Genomic DNA, 19042 nt, shown 5'->3' with positions numbered 1-19042 from the left:
CAGAAAATCTTGACCCTTAGGCTACGGTCTTTTAAATAATTTTTTTATTGATTCCTAATGCACCTTGGAAAATTTATTTTGATTTTCTATTTCAAGGAAACATATTTTTGATATTTGTAGATTTTATATATCCAAAAATATCTCAATATTGAATTACCACTCTCTAGAAATTTTTATCTCACTAGGCAAAAACAAGGAAAATAATATTTTCTTGTATTTAGAAAATAGGAAATGATTACAGGGGATTGAAGTAAAGTCTTATTCATTATTGAGGCTGAGGAGGAGTCTTACATCCTCTCCCACTTGAAAAATGCGAGATGTCCTCATCTCACAAAGTGGGGGTAATCTTTCGTCAACTCTTCTTCTTTTTCCCAGGTGGCGTCTTCTAGAGAGAAGAACTTCCACTTTACTAAAAATTCTCTATGGACTATGCTCTTCTCCCGAACATCAAGGATTTCCTCAGGTTGGAGTACCATCTGGCCTTGAGTCGAAGAGATCAATTGTTCATCACCCTCATCAAGCACGTGACTCGGGCTAGGTACATATTTCTTAAGCAAACTGACATGGAATACATCATGTACCTTGAGATGGGGAGGCAGAGGAAGTTTGTAGGCTAGATTAGTCACTTTCTGTATGATAGCATATGGTCCACAATATTTGGGAGAGAGCTTCTTGTACTTTCCTAAGGATAAGGAACTTCTTTTTGGTCGTACTTGAATGAAGACCATATCTGATTCTTCAAACTCTCTCTCTGATCTCTTTTTATCTGCATACTATTTTTGCCTATCTTGGGCTGCTTTTATATCTTTATGGATTGATTGCATTTGGTGGTCCATGTCATCAAGCATTTGTTTGAACATTTCGACTCTGATCAATGGGTCAGACCAAGTCAACGGTGTAAGGCAATCTTGTCCATACAAAGCTTTGAAAGGACTCATCCCAATGCTTTGATGATAAGAAGCGTTATAAGACAATTCGACCAGATGCAAATGGCTTAACCACTTCTTGGGTTCCCTGCCCGCCGCGCAGCATGACCGAAGGATATCTTCTATTACCTAGTTCACTCTTTGAGTCTGGCCATTTGTTTTGAGGTGATAGGACGTGCTGAGATCCAAGAAAGTTCCTACTGCTTCGAAGAATGCAATCCAAAATTTCGATGTGAATTTGGGATCTCTGTCACTTACTATCCTCCTGAGGGTAAGCCATGCAATCTAAAGATCTCTTTAAGGAAAACTCTGGAAACATCCACTGTAGTGTACGTTTCTTTCACTGGAATCAGATGGGCAACTTTGGTTAGCTTGTCAACTACCACAAAAATAGAGTTGTAACCTGATTGCACTGAAGGTAATCCAGTGACAAAAGTCCATACTGTTACACTCCCACTTCATCTTTGGAATGTCTAGAGGCTGCAGTTTCCCTGGCATCTTTACTCTCTCACACATTAAGCATTTCTGCACACATGATCAAGTACATCCTTTTTGAGTCCTGGCCAGAAGAAGCTTTTCTTTATACAGACATATAGGTTTTTATAAACCCTGGATGTCCAGCTATCAGGATATCATGGGCTTCTCTTAGAAATCTTCCCTTTATTCCCTCATCATTGGGGATACATAGCTGATTTTCATTATAATACATGCATCGTTCATCCAACTTGTACCCAAGAAATTGACTCATTTCCTGAGGAGTCTTGCTTTCTTGCATCAGAAGGGTAGAAATAGGAGCAAAGAATTTGTCCTGCATTATTTTCTCCTTTACTTCACTGATCAATGCATTTGACACCACTGTAATTGCAAGCAAGGAGGTTTTTCTGCTGAGCGCATCTCCCACCACATTGTCTTTCCCCGGTTGATACTTAATTTCAAAATCAAATTCCTGTAGGGTCTACATCCATCTCCTTTGATGCATGTTGAGATCCCTTTGTGTGAAGATCCACTTCAGACTTTGATGATCTATCATCAAGGTGAACCTTTGTCCCAAAAGATAATGTGCGCGGAAGGTGTATTTGCATTAAGCAATATGTCGGATAATCCAGTACAAATTGTTGGGGTGAAAAGATGGATAGAAAGAACTTCCAGGCATGGAAGTACAAGATCAAAAGTTTTTTGAAGAGAAAAGGTTTTTGGAATCTCACCTACAGGTGCTGAGCCAGAGTCGGAACTACCCCGACAACCTACACAGCAGGTTATAGCTCCTCATAAGCAATGGTCAGAAAGAGCATTCAAAGTGTTTCATTATCTACCTATATGTATTTTGGATGCTATGCTCATACACATACATGATGCTGAGAAACCCAAGGATGCATGGGATACATTGGTGAAGACACGAGTTCTTGCAAGTCTCAGTTGTTGCGACAACAAATACATAATGTGAAGCAAAATAGAAGGAGCATCCATGATTATGTACAAGAGATAAAGAAGTATGCAGATGCATTGGCAACAATCAATGCCCCCATGCCTGATGATGATTTGGTAGACATTACCTTGCGTGGTCTTGGCAAGGAATATAATCGTTTGATACATCCATCTCAGTTCAAAGTACAGGTTTACCAGACTTTGATGAGTTGGTTTCACTCTTTCTTATTGAGGAAATCAAACTCAGTGATTTCTTTCAGGATGCATCTACTAGCCATGATGATAATGGCAAAAATCAGGCTTTCTATTCCCAAAGAGGATTTAGAGGCAGGGGGAGATTCGCATCACGTGGCCATGGTAATGGTCATGGATTGCAGGACAGATCACCACAACAGAATTTTCAGCCTTCATATGGTGCTAGAGGTGGTCGTGGATATACACCTCAGAGAGGCAGAGGTAATCCTCATGGTAGAGGACGTTGACAAGGCCAATAAACATCTATGCAAGAAGTGGAATGCCATTACTGTGGGAAATTTGGTCATATGGCACGTGATTGTTTCCGCAAAACAAAATGATTTGAGAGGGGGTAGAGCACAACATCGTGGACATTATGCACAACATGGTGGTGGAAATTATGCATCAAGCAGTAATGATGGTAGCGCAAATCACTTGTTTGCCATGAAACATGTTGTGGGATCTATGATGATAAATGCTGAAAATGATGACACTTGGTATATGGACTCTAGAGCATCAAACCATATGACTTGTCATGGTGAATGGTTTGAGCATATGAAGCCTATGGATGTGAAAGGCTATGTGGAGACATGAGATGATACTCAGCATGCCATTACACATGTTGGAAGTGTGCCATTGGTTATGCATAATGGTCAAACAAAATCTATGTCAGATGTATTGTACGTGCCTTCTATTACAAAAAGTTTTGCCTCAGTTGGTCAAATGGTGGAACGGGGATTACACGTTCGTTTCAACGAGCCTGGTTGCTTCGTTGAGGATTTTAAACATGGATATAGAGTCATTGCTAAAGGCAAGAAAGAAGGCAGGTTGTTTAAGCTGGATGCTGGGATTCCTGAGTTAAAATCAGCCATATTCTCTAAAAGCCGAAATGTGGTACAGGACATTGATATGTGGCATAAGAGGATTGGACATGTCAATATACAAAGGTTAAAGAACATGCAGGCAAGAGGCATTGTTAGTGGGCTGCCTAGATTCAAGTATGATGGGAATATGCATGTTTCTGAAGCCTATCAATTTGGAAAGTAGGCAAGGTTGCGGTTTCCTAGAGAAGGCAACATGAGTAGCAGGCCACTTGAGATAGTACATAGCGATGTATGGGGTCCTGCACAAAACCCATCTATTAAAGACGCAGTTTATATTATGTGACATTCATTGATGATTTCAGCAGATGTATGGGGTCCTGCACAGAACCCATCTATTAAAGGCAGTTTATATTATGTGACATTCATTGATGATTTTAGCAGAATGACATGGATATACTTTCTCAAAGAGAAAAGTGAAGTGTTGGAAAAGTTTATGGATTTCAAAGCTTTTGTAGAGAAGCAATATGGTTCTTGGATAAAATGTTTGAGGACAGATGGAGGTGGTGAATACACCTCAAATGCTTTTGAGCATTTCTTAAGAAAGCATGGAATAAGAAGGCAATTGACTTGTAGGTATACATCTTAGCAAAACGGTGTGGCTGAGAGAAAGAATAGAGTCATTTGTGAAGTAGCCAAGGTGATGCTCAATGAAAAGAGCATGCCAGATTATTATTGGGTAGAAGCTTGTGCTACCGCAGTGTATATACTTAATAAGACACCCACAACAGCCATACATGGAAGTACACCAGAGATGCGACTTAAAGGTTTTCGGCCAGACATTAGACACCTCAAAGTATTTGGATGCATAGCTTATGTACATGTGCCTGACGAGAGAAGGAGGAAGTTGGATCCTAAGGCAGAAAAGTGTGTGTTTGTTGGATATGCACAGGATCGTAAGGCATACAAATGTTACAATCCACAAACTAGGCAAGTGGTTATCTCACAAGATGTGGTGTTTGATGAGCTTGCTAGTTGGTACAAAGCAAAGGATGAGGGTGTCATTGAGTCACTTGAAGCTAATGTGCCTCTGAACTTGCCACAAGCAAGTTCTACTTCTACTTCTATGTCTGGGCTAGCAGAGGCTGAGAGTAGTATTGTACGTCCATGGTCACGACGTTTGAGGCATGAGAGTGTGAGCACTGGGAGTAGTGCTATGGATAAAGGCAAGAAGAAGGTTGAAGGAATTCGAATTATAGGTTATGAGTCATCAAGTTCAGAGAGTTTGTATGAGGAACTTGGTATACCCGTTTTACGCACACCTGGTGCAAGGCAGGATAGATATGTGCCACCACATGCTAGAGTGACAGGTGTTCAGAGTGATCCGCATGCATTGCGGAGATCCCAAAGGGTCAGATATCCAGTTGACAGGTTGACATACCGTGATTTTGCTATGCATTATACATATATGACGTCTTTGGTGAAGCATGTGGAACCTACATGCTATACAGAAGCTATTGGAAAGCATGTATGGGAGAAAGCAATGAATGTTGAGATGGACGCATTGGTTCATAATGACACATGGGATTTGGTTGCATTACCACAGGACAAAAATGTCATTGGTTGTAAATGGGTTTACAAAGTGAAGTGCAAGTCAGATGGTTCCATTGAGCGACATAAAGCAAGATTGGTAGCTAAGGGTTATGCACAAACCCAAGGCTTGGACTATGATGAAACATTTAGTCCAGTGGCAAAGATGGGAACAGTGAGAGCAGTCATTACTATGGCTGCAGCAAATGGTTGGGAAATGCATCAAATGGATGTGAAAAATGCATTTCTAAATGGTGATCTACAAGAAGAGGTTTATATGGCACAGCTAGAAGGATATGTACACCCAAAGTATCCCACTGATTTTGGTGAGAAATTGGATGATCCATCTATGTACAAAAAGATGGTTGGTAGTCTCATTTACATGACTATCACATGCCCAGATTTGAGTTATGATGTGGGACTAGTAAGCCAATTTATGCAAAGCCGTAGAAAACCTCATTTGGATGCAGTGAGACGCATTATGCGATATGTAAAGACCACTGCACATTATGGTCTTCTATATGAGCATGGTAAAGGCTTGGATATACATGGCTACACAGATGTTGATTGGGTAGGTAGCTCATATGACAGGAGGTCTACTAGTGGTTATGCCTTTACACTTGGAAGTGCTGTGGTGAGTTGGAGTAGCAAGAAGCAACCTACAGTTGCTTTATCTAGTACAGAGGCTGAATACAGAGGTGCAGCCATTGCTACTTGTGAAAGAATATGGTTAAAGAGTCTTGGCCGATTTGGGTGAGCCTATTGATGGCAAAGTTGTCATTCATTGTGACAACATGAGTAGTATACAGTTGGCAAAGAATCCAGTGTTTCATGCGCGGACCAAACACATAGAGGTCCATTATCTTTGTCAGAGAGAAGGTGCTAGATGGTACAGTAGTGGATCTACAGTATGTGAAGACTGACGACGAGCAGGTGGCAGACATCTTTACAGAGCCACTTAGTAGGGAGAAGTTTGAGTACTTCCGTACTATGTTGGGAGTATGTGGGATGAGCTTGAGGGGGAGTGTGAGAGCTTTGATAGTCTAAGCTTATCTACATCTTCATCTATGGCAGTACATCATGAGCTTGAGAGGGGCTGTTGAGATTCAAGCTCGATGTCAGTGTGTGCCAACTATGCTATGTGCTGGCATGTTAGGTAGCAACATGTGTGAGACATAAATGACCGCGTTCAACTAGTCATAGTGTGTGGACATGAGCTAGGGTTAGATGTGTGTGGACACAACACATAGTGTGTCTTGTGTATTATGGATTATGGCTTTATGCATTGTGTGAAAAGGGAGATGGCTTCCCTCTATGTTTAGGTTTTGCTCCTGTGTGTGTGTCTACTCTCCCTCTACCTATTTTTTCAACATATAGGAGTCCATTATGATTCTTTATATTTCCACCAATAGCCATACCAACCAAAACTTAGGATTATCTCTACCTCTAATATACGACCAAAGAAACAAAGATCTCCTTGTATGATTATCTAAGCCCCTAATCTCGAGGGCTTGACCTAAAATACTTAGGTATAACATGTGAGTTCAAATGAAGGGGTTTTTCTAATTAAAAACTTTAAGGTAAATTAATAGAAATCCATTTACAAAATGGTTTTTTAATTGATTTGAAAAAAAGTGATAAGTTCATAAAGAAAAAGGGATAATTTTATTCACAAGCATTTATTGGTGGTAAGGAATTTCTAAAATACCCCTTGAACTTACGTGATACATAGGTTTCTTAGTAGTACACCCTCCAAGCCCCTAATGTAGGACCAAAGCTCTAGTCTCAAAATAGGGACCAGAGCTCTCCTCTGCAAACAACAAGTTAGGTATTGAAGCCCCATAAACATTTAAAAGCTAACAACTTTCATCATCCATGCGTATTTCAATCAATAGAAATCCCCCTAAGGGGTGGTTATAGTCATTACTGTGGGTTCAAGAAGATCCATGTGAACCAAAGTCATCAGTTCACTATATCCATGATGACCTTCATAGATCCTTGTGTGAATCGAAGTCATCACCTCTTATCTTTCTTACCAAAATAGCTTATGTTGTTGTAAGAGCCAAACCTCAAGGGTTGAATTAGCTTATGTTACTGAAAGAGCAAAACCTCAAGCTTCCTACCATTTTATACTTTTAAAAGAGGTTCTTTCTCCTTGTCAATTAGCCCTTTAACATTCTAGAAGCACCATTTCATTGAGAAATTATTATGGGACCCCTTATTTCCCTAGTAAGAGTTCTACAACATCATGGTCTCATTTTCCATTTGAAAGTTATTTCCAACCTGAGAATTTTCACCATAGGTTTAGTATCACTCAAGATTCCACATATATTTTGTGTAGGTTTGGGGTTACTAGAGTTATTATTAAAAGGGTCCTTCTTATCAATCTTCTTATCTTAAACCCTGTGCCAACCACCCTTCTTCCTAGGGCCTTTCTTGCTATTGAGCTTCTTAACTTTGAAAACAGGATCTTTACTTCCATAAGTGTTACTACCCTTAGCCCTTTGTGTCTAAGGGTGGATGGAGTCTCCCATAGCATCATCCCTTAAGGTGCATGACTCTTCTACTAATCCCTTAAGATCTCCTTCTCTTTGAAGGGAAAAACATGATCCTTACTATGTCGCCATTAATCCCCTTGTCTTTATCCTTGGCCAAGGTGGAGGAATCTTCCACCAATGCATTAGGAGGAGGCTCCTCTTTCCCATTAGGCTATTTATTGGTACCCTACCTCTCCTTGTTTTATTCAGAGCCCATGATGTCCTCTTTACAAAATAAAGCACCTTTGATATAATGACCAAATTTCCCAGTATGGAAACAAGCATGAGAAAAAGATTCAAACCTAAGCTTCATCCCAAAATTTCCATAGTTTATCTAGGATTGGGACAATAGTATCCCAAGGAAGAAAAACATCTTTGGAACCGCTATGCCCAAGGAACAGGGAAGCATTTGAAGGAGAAATAAACCTTATCCATATCATTATTAAGTGAGGGAGAATGCCAAAGAGAGAGATCCACAAATCTCATCCATATTGGGCACACATGCACGTATACACATACACACGTGTATACACAAACACATGCACGTATACACATACACACGTGTATACACAAACATATGCATGCATTAATTAGGCGCACATGCACGTGTCCACACACACTATGATGCTCCCACTCAATAATCACAATACAATTCAAGAAAAATAGAATTTTGCACAAGTTTATTTGAGGCACAAAGACAACAATTCTAAATATAATCAAGAAGTCTTACAATCTAATATGACACACTCTTGGAGGAAAGAGCTCAAACCACCGAGACCACCCTCGAGCTATCTCACTCGCACTCTCACTCTCATGAAAATCTCACTCACACTCACACACGGACTCGCATCATGCGCACTCTCAATCTCCTCTTTGATTTTTTGTATATTCCTCTTCTTCACGTCCAAAAGCCAAAAGTAGCCCCTCTCGAAAAACAAAAAAAAACTCTCTCATACAAAACTTCCCCTAATTCAACCTCTAACCTAATCAAAAATCACCCATAAAATTTGGCAACTACCTGAAAATGACCAAAACTGAAAATTTTCTGCAACACAAAATTTGGTCAAAAAATGTTAGATGTCCTAACAAAACATTCTACACACTTTCTACAACAGAAATTATAAGATTTCTTGATTATCTATAATTGTTATCTCTGTGTCTCAAATAAATTTGTGCAAAATTCTATTTTTCTTGATCTTTTCTTGATTACCACTAATTCTTGGTTCACTATTTTGCGTGTGTTTGAGTACCACTAATGAGGGATCACTTCTTGAGTACCACTAATGCTTGGCTCACTGATGATGGTGTACAAAACTCCTTTTCATGGGGAGACATCTTCTCATCTGTTACTTCTTTACGAAACATTTGAACCTCACTTGGCTCATATTTCATGATGATCTCTTCATTCTTGGCATACCATCCATATTGCATCTCGTCAAAGTCAACATATCTAGTGACATAAATCTTATCATTTGCAGGATCATAGAATTTTAAGACACCCTTTTGTAAATTAATTCTAATGAACACAAATATCAAAGCTTTTATCTCAAGCTTTGTGCATATCTCATTTGGCACATGTGTGTAATGTACATATTCAAAGATCATCAAGTTTGCCACATTGGAATTTTGTCCTTTGAACTTCTCTTTTGGAGTTATGTTTGGATCAATCAACACTACATATCGATTAATCAAGAAAACCACATAATTACATTCCTCCACCCAATAGTAGCTTGGCTTATTTTTCTCATATAACATGTCTCTTACCATCTTGGAAATTCTTCCTTTCTGCCACACCATTCCTTTCTAGCATGTATTTTGGAGTCAACTACCTTTTGATACCTTCTTTCTTTGATTATTTGTCAAATTACGATGACATCACTCTCCTACAATGTCACTTCTTAGATTTTGACCTTGACACCACATTGCTTTTCAACTTTTGCTTTAAATTGTTGAAAAGTATCAAAATCTTCTCTAATACTTTTACCTTTCAAAAAATATATCCAAACCTTCCTTGAATAGTCATCAATGAATGTTATGTAATATCTTGCTCCTCCAATGCTTTTTTGTTTTGGACCCCATAAATCTATGTGTATAATATCCAAAGACTTTCGATGACTATATCCTTCATTGGTAAGATCTTTCTTGATGAATTTTTTATTTTACATGGTTCACAAAATCAAGACAATGCTTGTCCTTTTTGAGAGTTGGCAATCCCTTTACCATACCTTTGCAAGCTATCTATTTCAATCAAGAGATACTTATGTGACTATGTCTTTTGTGTAAAATATCAACCTATGACATCGATGAGATTCTCATAGATGCGCATGCCTCCGTCATAGGAATTGCATTCAAAATAAACATGATTCCAACCTTTTCACCTATTGCTAGAACCTTGAGTGTTATAATCTTAAACAACACATCCATCTAGATTTACTGCATATTTTGTTGCATAGTCTATCCAACTCACACCAATTTCTTTCTAATACTTGAAAAATAAAGAAAAATACTTAAATGTTGAAATTATTTAGGAATCTTTGAAGGTACACTCCCAATGTGAGTAGTAGGATGCGGTGTATCATCTTCATTGGATACACTCGTCTTCTTATTAGTAGTTACTTCTTGCTTTGATGCGAACAAGACTTCTCTTCTAGCCATGTGATTTGTACATGCTAAATCTATGTATCGTTTGTCTTTTTACAAAGACTCTACCATTGACTAATGACAAATAGCAAAAAAATATGTTTATCTTCTTATTTTCTTTCTTCTTATATTGGGGCATAATTCCCTTACTTCAAAGTGCAATTCCTAATGTCTCTTTGCTTTCAATAGCAATCTCAAGCCTAATGTCATATTTTTCCACAAAAGTTTCAAGCATCTATGTTGTTTTATCCTCTTCTGCATTATCACCTCCTCAATTTGAGATTTTTCTTCCACCTTGTCCTCTTTAAGTGTTCTGTTAGGTCCCCCTATCTATGGCGTCCTCATGGCTATTGTTACCTCGGCCTCTTTTAAAATTGCCGCCTCTTTGGGGGTGATTATCTCGTCCTTGGCCTCTTCCTTTGGATTTTTCAACATCAATATATAGAGAAATTTCATCACTCTATTCTTCTTTTGATGAGCTTCCCCCAAGTATTTATTCTTCAAGAATTACATGTGCTGCAAGTTCCTCAAAGCTTGAAAACCCATCTCAGGACAAGATAGATGTTTTGAAGATCTTGAAGTATCTTCCAAGACCTCTAATGCATATCTCTATCATATTCTCAATGTCTTCAACTAGCTTAACAATCATGGCCAATTGATCTCATATACCTCTCATCTTTGCAACATAGTTAAACACTAACAAGTTCTTCTTCTCAATTGTATGCAACTCTCCTCTAAGTTATATCTTGTAATACTTTAACACACTTTCAAACATGCTTAAGAGTGTTTGCCTCATATTAGTATCTCCCATCATCTCACGATAAGATAGATGTTCTGGACATCTTGAAGTCTCTTGCAAGACCTCTAATGAATATAAGACCATATTAGGGAGTTTGGAAAAATCTCATTACTTTGGGAATTTTCTTTTCAATCTTCTTTTTGGTGTATCTTGAGTATACCAATTCCAAATTTGTTGGAGAATGTGGATTTAGAACCTACTCCTCAATATATAGAGCACTTTCATCACGCTATTCTTCTTAATGCCACAAGTTCTTGAAAGCTCAAAAACTCATCTTAGGATAAGCTAGATGTTTTGAACATGTTGATGTATCTTCCAATACCTCTAATCTATATCTCTACCATCTCTATGTCCTTAACTAGCTCATCAATCATGACCAATTGATCTCATATACCTCTGATCTTTGCAACATAGTTAAACACACACATTATTCTTCTCAGTTGTATGCAGCTCTCGTCTAAGTTGTATCTTGTGAGATTTTGATACACTTTCAAACATGCTTACTCATATCATTAGATCCCATCATCTCAAGACAAGATAGATGTTTTGAACATCTTGAAGTCTTTTCCAAGATTTCTAATGCATATTTTCTCTAATATCTCTCTATCTTAAGTAGCTCATCAATCATGGGCAATTGATCTCATATACCTCTTTGCAAGATGGTCAAAACCTGAAAAGCTCTTCTTCTCAATTGTATGAAACTCTTATTTAAATTTTATCTTCTTGCCAAACTTTGACACACTTTCAAACATGCTTGAGAGTGTCCCACATTTTAGTAACTAATTTACAATGTTTGATGTGTGGAAGCATTCCTTGACTCACTATGGGAGCAATAATACTCGTCACCTTCTTGTCCTTTAATAATTGCCATGCTTTGACATCAATTTCATGGTTTCTTTATTAACCTCTACTAGAGACATCCATAACATCGATTGCCAAGCACCTTACTAACTTCACCAATTTTAACTAAAGTCACTAGAAATGCCAAATTTCATTAGAAATATGTGTTTATATTATATTATTTTGCATGTGTGATCACCACTTGTGTATTAAAGGCACACCACGGGATCTTAGGTAGAGATTACTAGTTGTGAATTAGGTGTTTGCACAAGCTAGAGTGGCTGAATGAGCACTAGGGCCTAATTGTTAGCTTTAGCCGCCCAAGTGTATAAACCCTAGAAGCCACACATAAAAGGCAAAATGTAACTATCACCACTCATTCTCTTATACATAATGTAAGTAAGTGATATTTTGTCTCTTCTATTCTTGCTTATCTCTTCTGTGTGGTGAGCTCTTGTGTTCTCCATTGTGTGATTGAGTGAGAGAGAGAGTGAAGGCTTGTATTGGAGTGCGGGAGCGGTGGACATAGTAGAACTCTCGGGTGCTCTTGCACGGCAAGACTACCTACGAGAGTTCCAATCGACCTACGTTCATGAGGTGAGTGACACACCTTGATCGTGCATTTGTGTCTTAGATCAAGACTGGTTGGTTTCTTGGTTGATCTATTGTGCTTCCTAATGCGAACGGGAAAATCCCCACCACATGTGGTTTCACCCTGCACCCTTTCCATGGTGCTAGGGCCACTCAGCCTTCATGAAAGTTGTTGAGTCTTACAAAATTGATCATCTCTTCCTTCGGCTTCTCACATTCTAGTAGTTCATGTTTGGCATTGTGTCAACTTCAATGAGTATACCCCCCCATAGATCATAAGACTGAAAGAATATTTTTATTTTGAATGTCCAAGCCTGATAATTATTCTTTTAAGATTTTTAATGGTGTTGATTTGCACCTCTCTCATGATGAGAAGGATCTAAGTGCCGATGTAAAGAGTAAAATAAGTGAAGGCTAAAGAGAAGAGATAATCCAGGGGTCGTTGAGGTTTGAGTTCCACAGTCTTATTGTTGATTGCACCTTCGAAGCCTTGATTATGCACTATGTAAACCCTTGCACAACTTGTTTCCTTTTTTATTTTATTTTTACTTTCATCCTCAAAGGAACAAATTTGCCAAATTTTCAAGCTTTTTAAAAACCAAAAACTATGCGGCTTTCTTCTACATCGACTTGATGCTCTTTGCTAGCCTTATATTATTAAGCTATGTCATACAGTTTTGAGCTTTCTCAAAAAAATTTAAATGCCTCCTTCATAAACTACCTCCAATGATGATATATCCTTATGAAAAAAACAAGTGCACTAAACAATAATGCTCTTTTGATGTTGTCATCGTTTCACTTCACAAATCAACCATTGGCTGCAAGCTGGCTGCTCTGATACCAGTGCTTGAATGTTGACTTTGTTATTATGATTGGTTTAATTGCCTTATATACATGTTTATAAAAAGCAAATCGTCTTTCTCAAAAAATCTAAAGGGTGCTTTCCTATTTTACAATTGCTATCCAAAATAATTAGCTAAGGGCTTCTTTCTATGTGTTACATTACTTGAGCTACTTTTCTTTAATATAAAGATTAACTTAAAGCTTAAGTAATTAAAAAGTGAGAATCTCTTCCACGAAGTTGGTTGTATATGGAGAGTGAGAACCTCTCTCTCGAACCAATGAAAAAGCCTTACACACATTTTTTAAGCTTGAATTTAAAATAGCTACTCAGGCCAAGCTTTGCATTAAAGGTTGAAATTTGCTAAGGCCAAGAGAGGTGCCACAACTCTTCCAAGTTCTAGCTATCAACTAAGTTATCATGAGATATGAGGTCATCTTCTAACCTCTTTTCAAAGCCCATTAAAACATTACACGGGCCCATTATGATTTTTTATATTTCCACCACTAGTAGCCATGAACTAAAACTTAGGATTCTTTATATAGGACCAGAGGATGAGAGATCTCCTCGTATGATTATCTAAGCTCCTAATCTTGAGGGCTTCACCTAAAATATGTAAGTATAGCACGTGAGTTCAAATGAAGGGGTTTCTTAATTAAAAAATTTAAGGTAAATTTATAGAAATACATTTACAGAAGGGTTTTTTTAATCAAAGTTTAAAAAATTCATGTCATAAAGAAAAAGGGGTCATTTTTTCATGAAAATTCATAGGTACGGGTTTTTTAAAATACCCCTTGAACCTACATGATACATAGGGTTTCTTAGTAGTATACCCCCCAAGCCCCTAATGTAGGACCAAAGCTCTAGTCTCATATTAGGGACTTCCATCTAGGACCAGAGCTCTCCTCTACCAAGTTAGTTATTGAAGCCCCATTAACATTCAAAAGCTAACAGCATTCATCGTCCATGTGCATTTTAATCAATATAAATCCCCCTAAAGGTTGGTAATAGTAACTACTATGGGTTCAAGAAGATCCCTATGAACCAAAGTCATCAGTTTACTATATCCATGTTGCCATTCGCAGATCCTTGTGTGAACCGAAGTCATCACCTCACTATCCTATCTTTCTTACCAAAATAGCTTATGTTGTTGTAAGAGCCAAACCTTAAGCTTCTTGTCATTTTAAAATTTTTAAAAGGGGTCCTTTCTCTTTGTGAATTAGCTTATGTCACTGTCAGAGCAAAACCTTAAGCTTCTTGCCATTTTATACTTTTAAAAGGCGTCTTTTCACCTTGTCAATTAGCCCTTTAAAATTTTAGAAGCACCATTTCATTGAGAAATTATTATGGGACCCCCTTGTTCCCTATTAAGAGTCTTGCAACATCATGGTCTCATCTTCCATTTGAAAGGGTTTACATCCAAACATGGATAGGGTTTACATCCAAACTTTTTATAAGGTCTTCTAAAAGGCCGTAATACATCTAGACTTCTTATCTTTTTTAAATCAAGGGATGGGCTACACTTTTTGAGATGATCCAATGATATTGATAAATCTTCTTGCAATACTCTTATCATTAAGTTGTATGTATCTCTATTGAAGTAGAAATAAACACTTGATACATAAGCAAATGCATCAACAATAACTCTATGACCATTTGAACTACCATCAAAGCTATGAGTGGCGGGTTTATGTAACTCATCACCACTTAAATCATCGCTTGAGTCATCTGTAGAATAGGGAAGGGACATATCACTAGCTTCCTCACAAAATAGATCATCCATGTCCTCTATGAACCTAATACAAAAAGATATAACATGAAGTGAAGTACCCTAAGAGCAAATGGAGATAAAAGAATCCATTGTTGTGATTCACATTAACCCCATGGAGATTCATGAAACATGAAAGCAAAGGAATGGAGAAGGAAGTCATCAAAAAAGTTTTTGTTTTTTGACTGTAAATATTAATCTCGGGATCCCGAGATTAACTGTTTTTCTCGAGATTAATTTGGTAGTTGGCATCATTTACTCAATGAAAGTACTAAATTTAATGTGAATATTCTCTTAAGAGAATAATATCTTACAAATAATCTGAACTTTTAATGATGACAACCACATTCTCTCCCCGCTATTCCACGTCGTCAAAGAATAATCTCGGGATAAAAAATTAATCTCGAGATCGGGATAAAAAATTAATCTCGAGATCCCGAGATTAATTTTTTAACCCGAGATTAATTTTTCGGATCAACGATCCCGATTAACCGACGGGGCCGCCTTTTCATAGGGACCCTTGATCCATGCCTCCCATCCCGTGTGACTTATAGGGGAGGCGGAAACATGCTCGTTGGGCCGACCCATATTGAATTTGCGTATAAAGCACGCTCGTACTGAAACCGAAGACACGTACTATTACCCCCGGTGGTGGTGCTGGTGGTGCTGCTGCTCTGCTGCTGCTGTTATTATTATATCAAACACACGCATTCATGGCTCGTACAAAGCAGACTGCTCGCAGGTCCACTGGCGGCAAGGGCCCGCGCAAGGAGCTCGCCACCAAGGTGTTCATCATCATAAAAAAGCTCATCTCGGCGTAAATCACTTTCTTTGATAACAACCATGCGTGGTATAATCTTTTAACTGATAATTGATGCCCATGCATTCAGGCTGCGGCGGCGAGAACACATGCGGGAGTGAAACGCCCGCACCGCTTTCGCCCAGGAACGGTGGCTCTAAGGTACGTACGTCCTTGCGTTAATAAATAGATTGATTCGACCTAATTGTGTTATATAGAATTACTACTGACGTCTGCGCCGTCACGTACATGCGGTTGCAGAGAGATCCGAAAGTACCAGAAGACCACCGAGCTCCTACTTCGAAAACTGCCTTTCCAAAGGCTAGTACGCGAAATAGCGGCAGAGCACAAGGCATGTCAAGCTTGTAAATGGGTTTCTCAAAGCGCTGTTTGCTTGTGTAATTTCTTGTGGGATGCAAATTAGCGTTTGCTTTGCTTATTTGCCAGAGTTACGTTGACGATATCCATATGCTCCTCTTATTTGATTGCAGCCTGATGTGCGCTTCCAGTCGCACGCTGTGCTTGCGATTCAGGAAGCCGCAGAGGCTTACCTTGTCGGACTCTTCGAGGACGCCAACCTCTGCGCTATTCATGCCAAGCGCGTTACCATCATGCCCAAAGACATCCAGCTTGCAAGGCGTCTCAGGGGGGAGAGAGCTTAAAACTAATACTTTTTCAAGCAAGTATGATTCGCACGCTCCAAGAGATTCCGCTCTAAGATCGGCCTATTGAATGACTGTTCTTTTTTTCAAGAATTCTGATTCTGCTCTCTAAGATCGGCTTATGAATGCATTGTTCATTGTTTGGAATTACTATTCTCTTTTCCAAGAATTCTAATACATACACAAACACATATTCGCACACTCAGCGCCTAACTAATCTAGCGTACATTCTTAACAACTCCCATCAGGCCATAGATCATCTCTTAACATCTCAAGAGCTCCCTTTTTCAAAGCTTTAGTTAGTAGACAAGAAATCTCTCTAGTCACATGTGTTCAAATATATCATACACGAGTCCATGTAAGTTGGTTGTTTTGAGATATCTAAAGTGTTTTAAATGCACCAAGATGTGGTTTTCTAGAATAATGTAGGAACTGACTTACAATGGCTACAATGTACATTATGGTTCATCTTGTGAGAACACAAGATTCCCTACCATTGGTTGTCTATAGATTCAATTGTCCTTAAATAGCTTGTCTCTGTCAAATTATTGTTTTATATTTTCTTCAAATGGAGTTGATATGGATTTTGGTATCATACACTAAAAAATTCTTAAGCATGTCCACAACACAGAGTTTCTTTGACTGCATGTATCCTCGCATAATTCATTTCTAACACCTTTGATAGATCCTCCTTCATATTTTTTAAAAGTACATTATTGCTAATGAGAATGAGACCTTCCATTTATATCACAACTAAATTAAAAATTCATGTAACCTCATGTGCCTATTGACAGAAATGGTGAGTTACTTGCCACTGTAGTTTGATATGTAATGGATGTAAGAAGTCTTTATAGCTTTGATAGCTTCCCTCCACAGAGGGATTTGTTACAATTATGAACAAATTCTCATAGTTGACATTTGTGTATGGTTCTAATTGTTGAAGTTAAACCTCTTGTAAAACTTACCCATGGACGAAGGCATTTTTGACATCTAGTTAATACTTACAACACATCAAGAGAGTTCGCTCTTTTGTATCTTTTGCAATTGGACTTCTGATGGTTTCAATATTTAGCATTTGGGTTGTTTAGCCATATGATACCTTTGCAACAATTAGTGCATGAGAGTTAAGGTTTTATCTTATAAATCCATTTCCACCCTATGTCTCTCTTATTTTGATCTTGAGGTAATTTTTCCATATCCCATGTACCATTTTTGTGTTGTGCATCTTATTGCTACTCTCCACTTCTATTTACAAACTCTAGCTCCAATATAGTTTTTATTTGATAGTTAAATTTGGTGGTTCAACATAGTGTGATATATTTTCTAGGAATGTATATAGATAAGTCACATAATCATTGTATGTTAAACTTTACTGGGATAACTCCATAATTGTTTCGTGTTCTTCACATGTGAACATCCTTAGTCACAAACTTAACCCTTTCCATATATTTGAATGATGATGTAATTATGGCTAGCATTGTGGTAGTCGATAAACCGAGTGACCCCAAAAACTGAACAAAAATCAATGGATTTTTGCTTCATAGATCTAGTAATTCTATTGTTCAACCCTACAAATATCGAGATTCTTTATCCACTTTATGGCCCTTTGTATTATCTAATTAGCATAGAGGCATCACGCTTGCTCTAGGATTAATAGAATTACTTAATAAGTCATCACAAATATTCACAATTCTCTGATAGATTCAAACTATAATTTACTATGAGCTATTGTAGCACCACCATAGTCGTAATTTAACGAAAATTTTTGTTTTCAAAATTATACAAATGTTGATGAATAAGAAGTAATCACACTTGATCCTCTTCACACTCATCATCTACAAAGCCACTCTTTTTTCGATGTCAGTGGTCATCCTTCCATGCATTATATCTCTTGTCCATGGCCATTTCTTGAGCCATGGACTCTGCATAGATTGGCAAGTAGCTACATGAAAACATGAATTTGATAATTGAATGAGTGCTCATTCCTTACACCATTCCAAAAAGGCTCTAATTTGTAAGCCACACTCATAGCATTTTTGTGCATCTCTTGCAAAAAGTGTCTTTTGTAATAGTTTCTTATTCATTAACTAAAACATAATTAACCTATTCTAACCTATTATGGTATAGCAAGTAATTGTTGCATGATCGAGTCAAGTAACTACCTATTACCATTTAGGTTAAGATGTACCTAGTTTCTTCACCACATGTGAACATCATTAGTTGCAAACTCAACTCTTTCCATATATTTGAATGAATTAGATGATGTAATTATGGCTTGCATTGTGGTAGTCGATAAACCGAGTGAACCCAAAAATTGAACAAAAATCAATGGATTTTTACTTCATGGATCTAGTAATTCTATTGTTCAACCCTTCAAATATCAAGATTCTTTATCCACTTTATGGCCCTTAGTATTATCTAATTAGCATTAGAGGCATCACGCTTGCTCTAGGATTAATAGAATTACTTAATAAGGTCATCACAAATATTCACAATTCTCCAGTAAATTGAAACTATAATTTACTACGAGCTATTGTAGCACCACCATAGGCATAATTTAACGAAAAAT

At 37.8% G+C, this 19042-nt stretch overlaps 1 protein-coding gene across 1 annotated transcript; it reads left to right on the top strand.

The window, feature by feature from the left end:
* Positions 1-15725: 15725 nt before the first annotated feature.
* Positions 15726-16473, top strand: LOC147638697 (histone H3.3-like). The gene is made up of 4 exons (XM_086796217.1): positions 15726-15797; positions 15903-15973; positions 16073-16163; positions 16303-16473. Exons 1-4 carry the CDS (start codon positions 15726-15728, stop codon positions 16471-16473), a joined length of 405 nt encoding a protein of 134 aa, XP_086652343.1.
* The last annotated feature ends 2569 nt before the right edge of the window (positions 16474-19042 follow it).

The sequence above is a fragment of the Cibotium barometz genome, chromosome 5, assembly GCF_041138505.1.
Source record: "Cibotium barometz isolate CiBa-2024 chromosome 5, ASM4113850v1, whole genome shotgun sequence".
In the NCBI taxonomy this organism is placed as follows: domain Eukaryota; kingdom Viridiplantae; phylum Streptophyta; class Polypodiopsida; order Cyatheales; family Cibotiaceae; genus Cibotium; species Cibotium barometz.
This window is presented reverse-complemented; position numbering and strand designations above follow the sequence as displayed.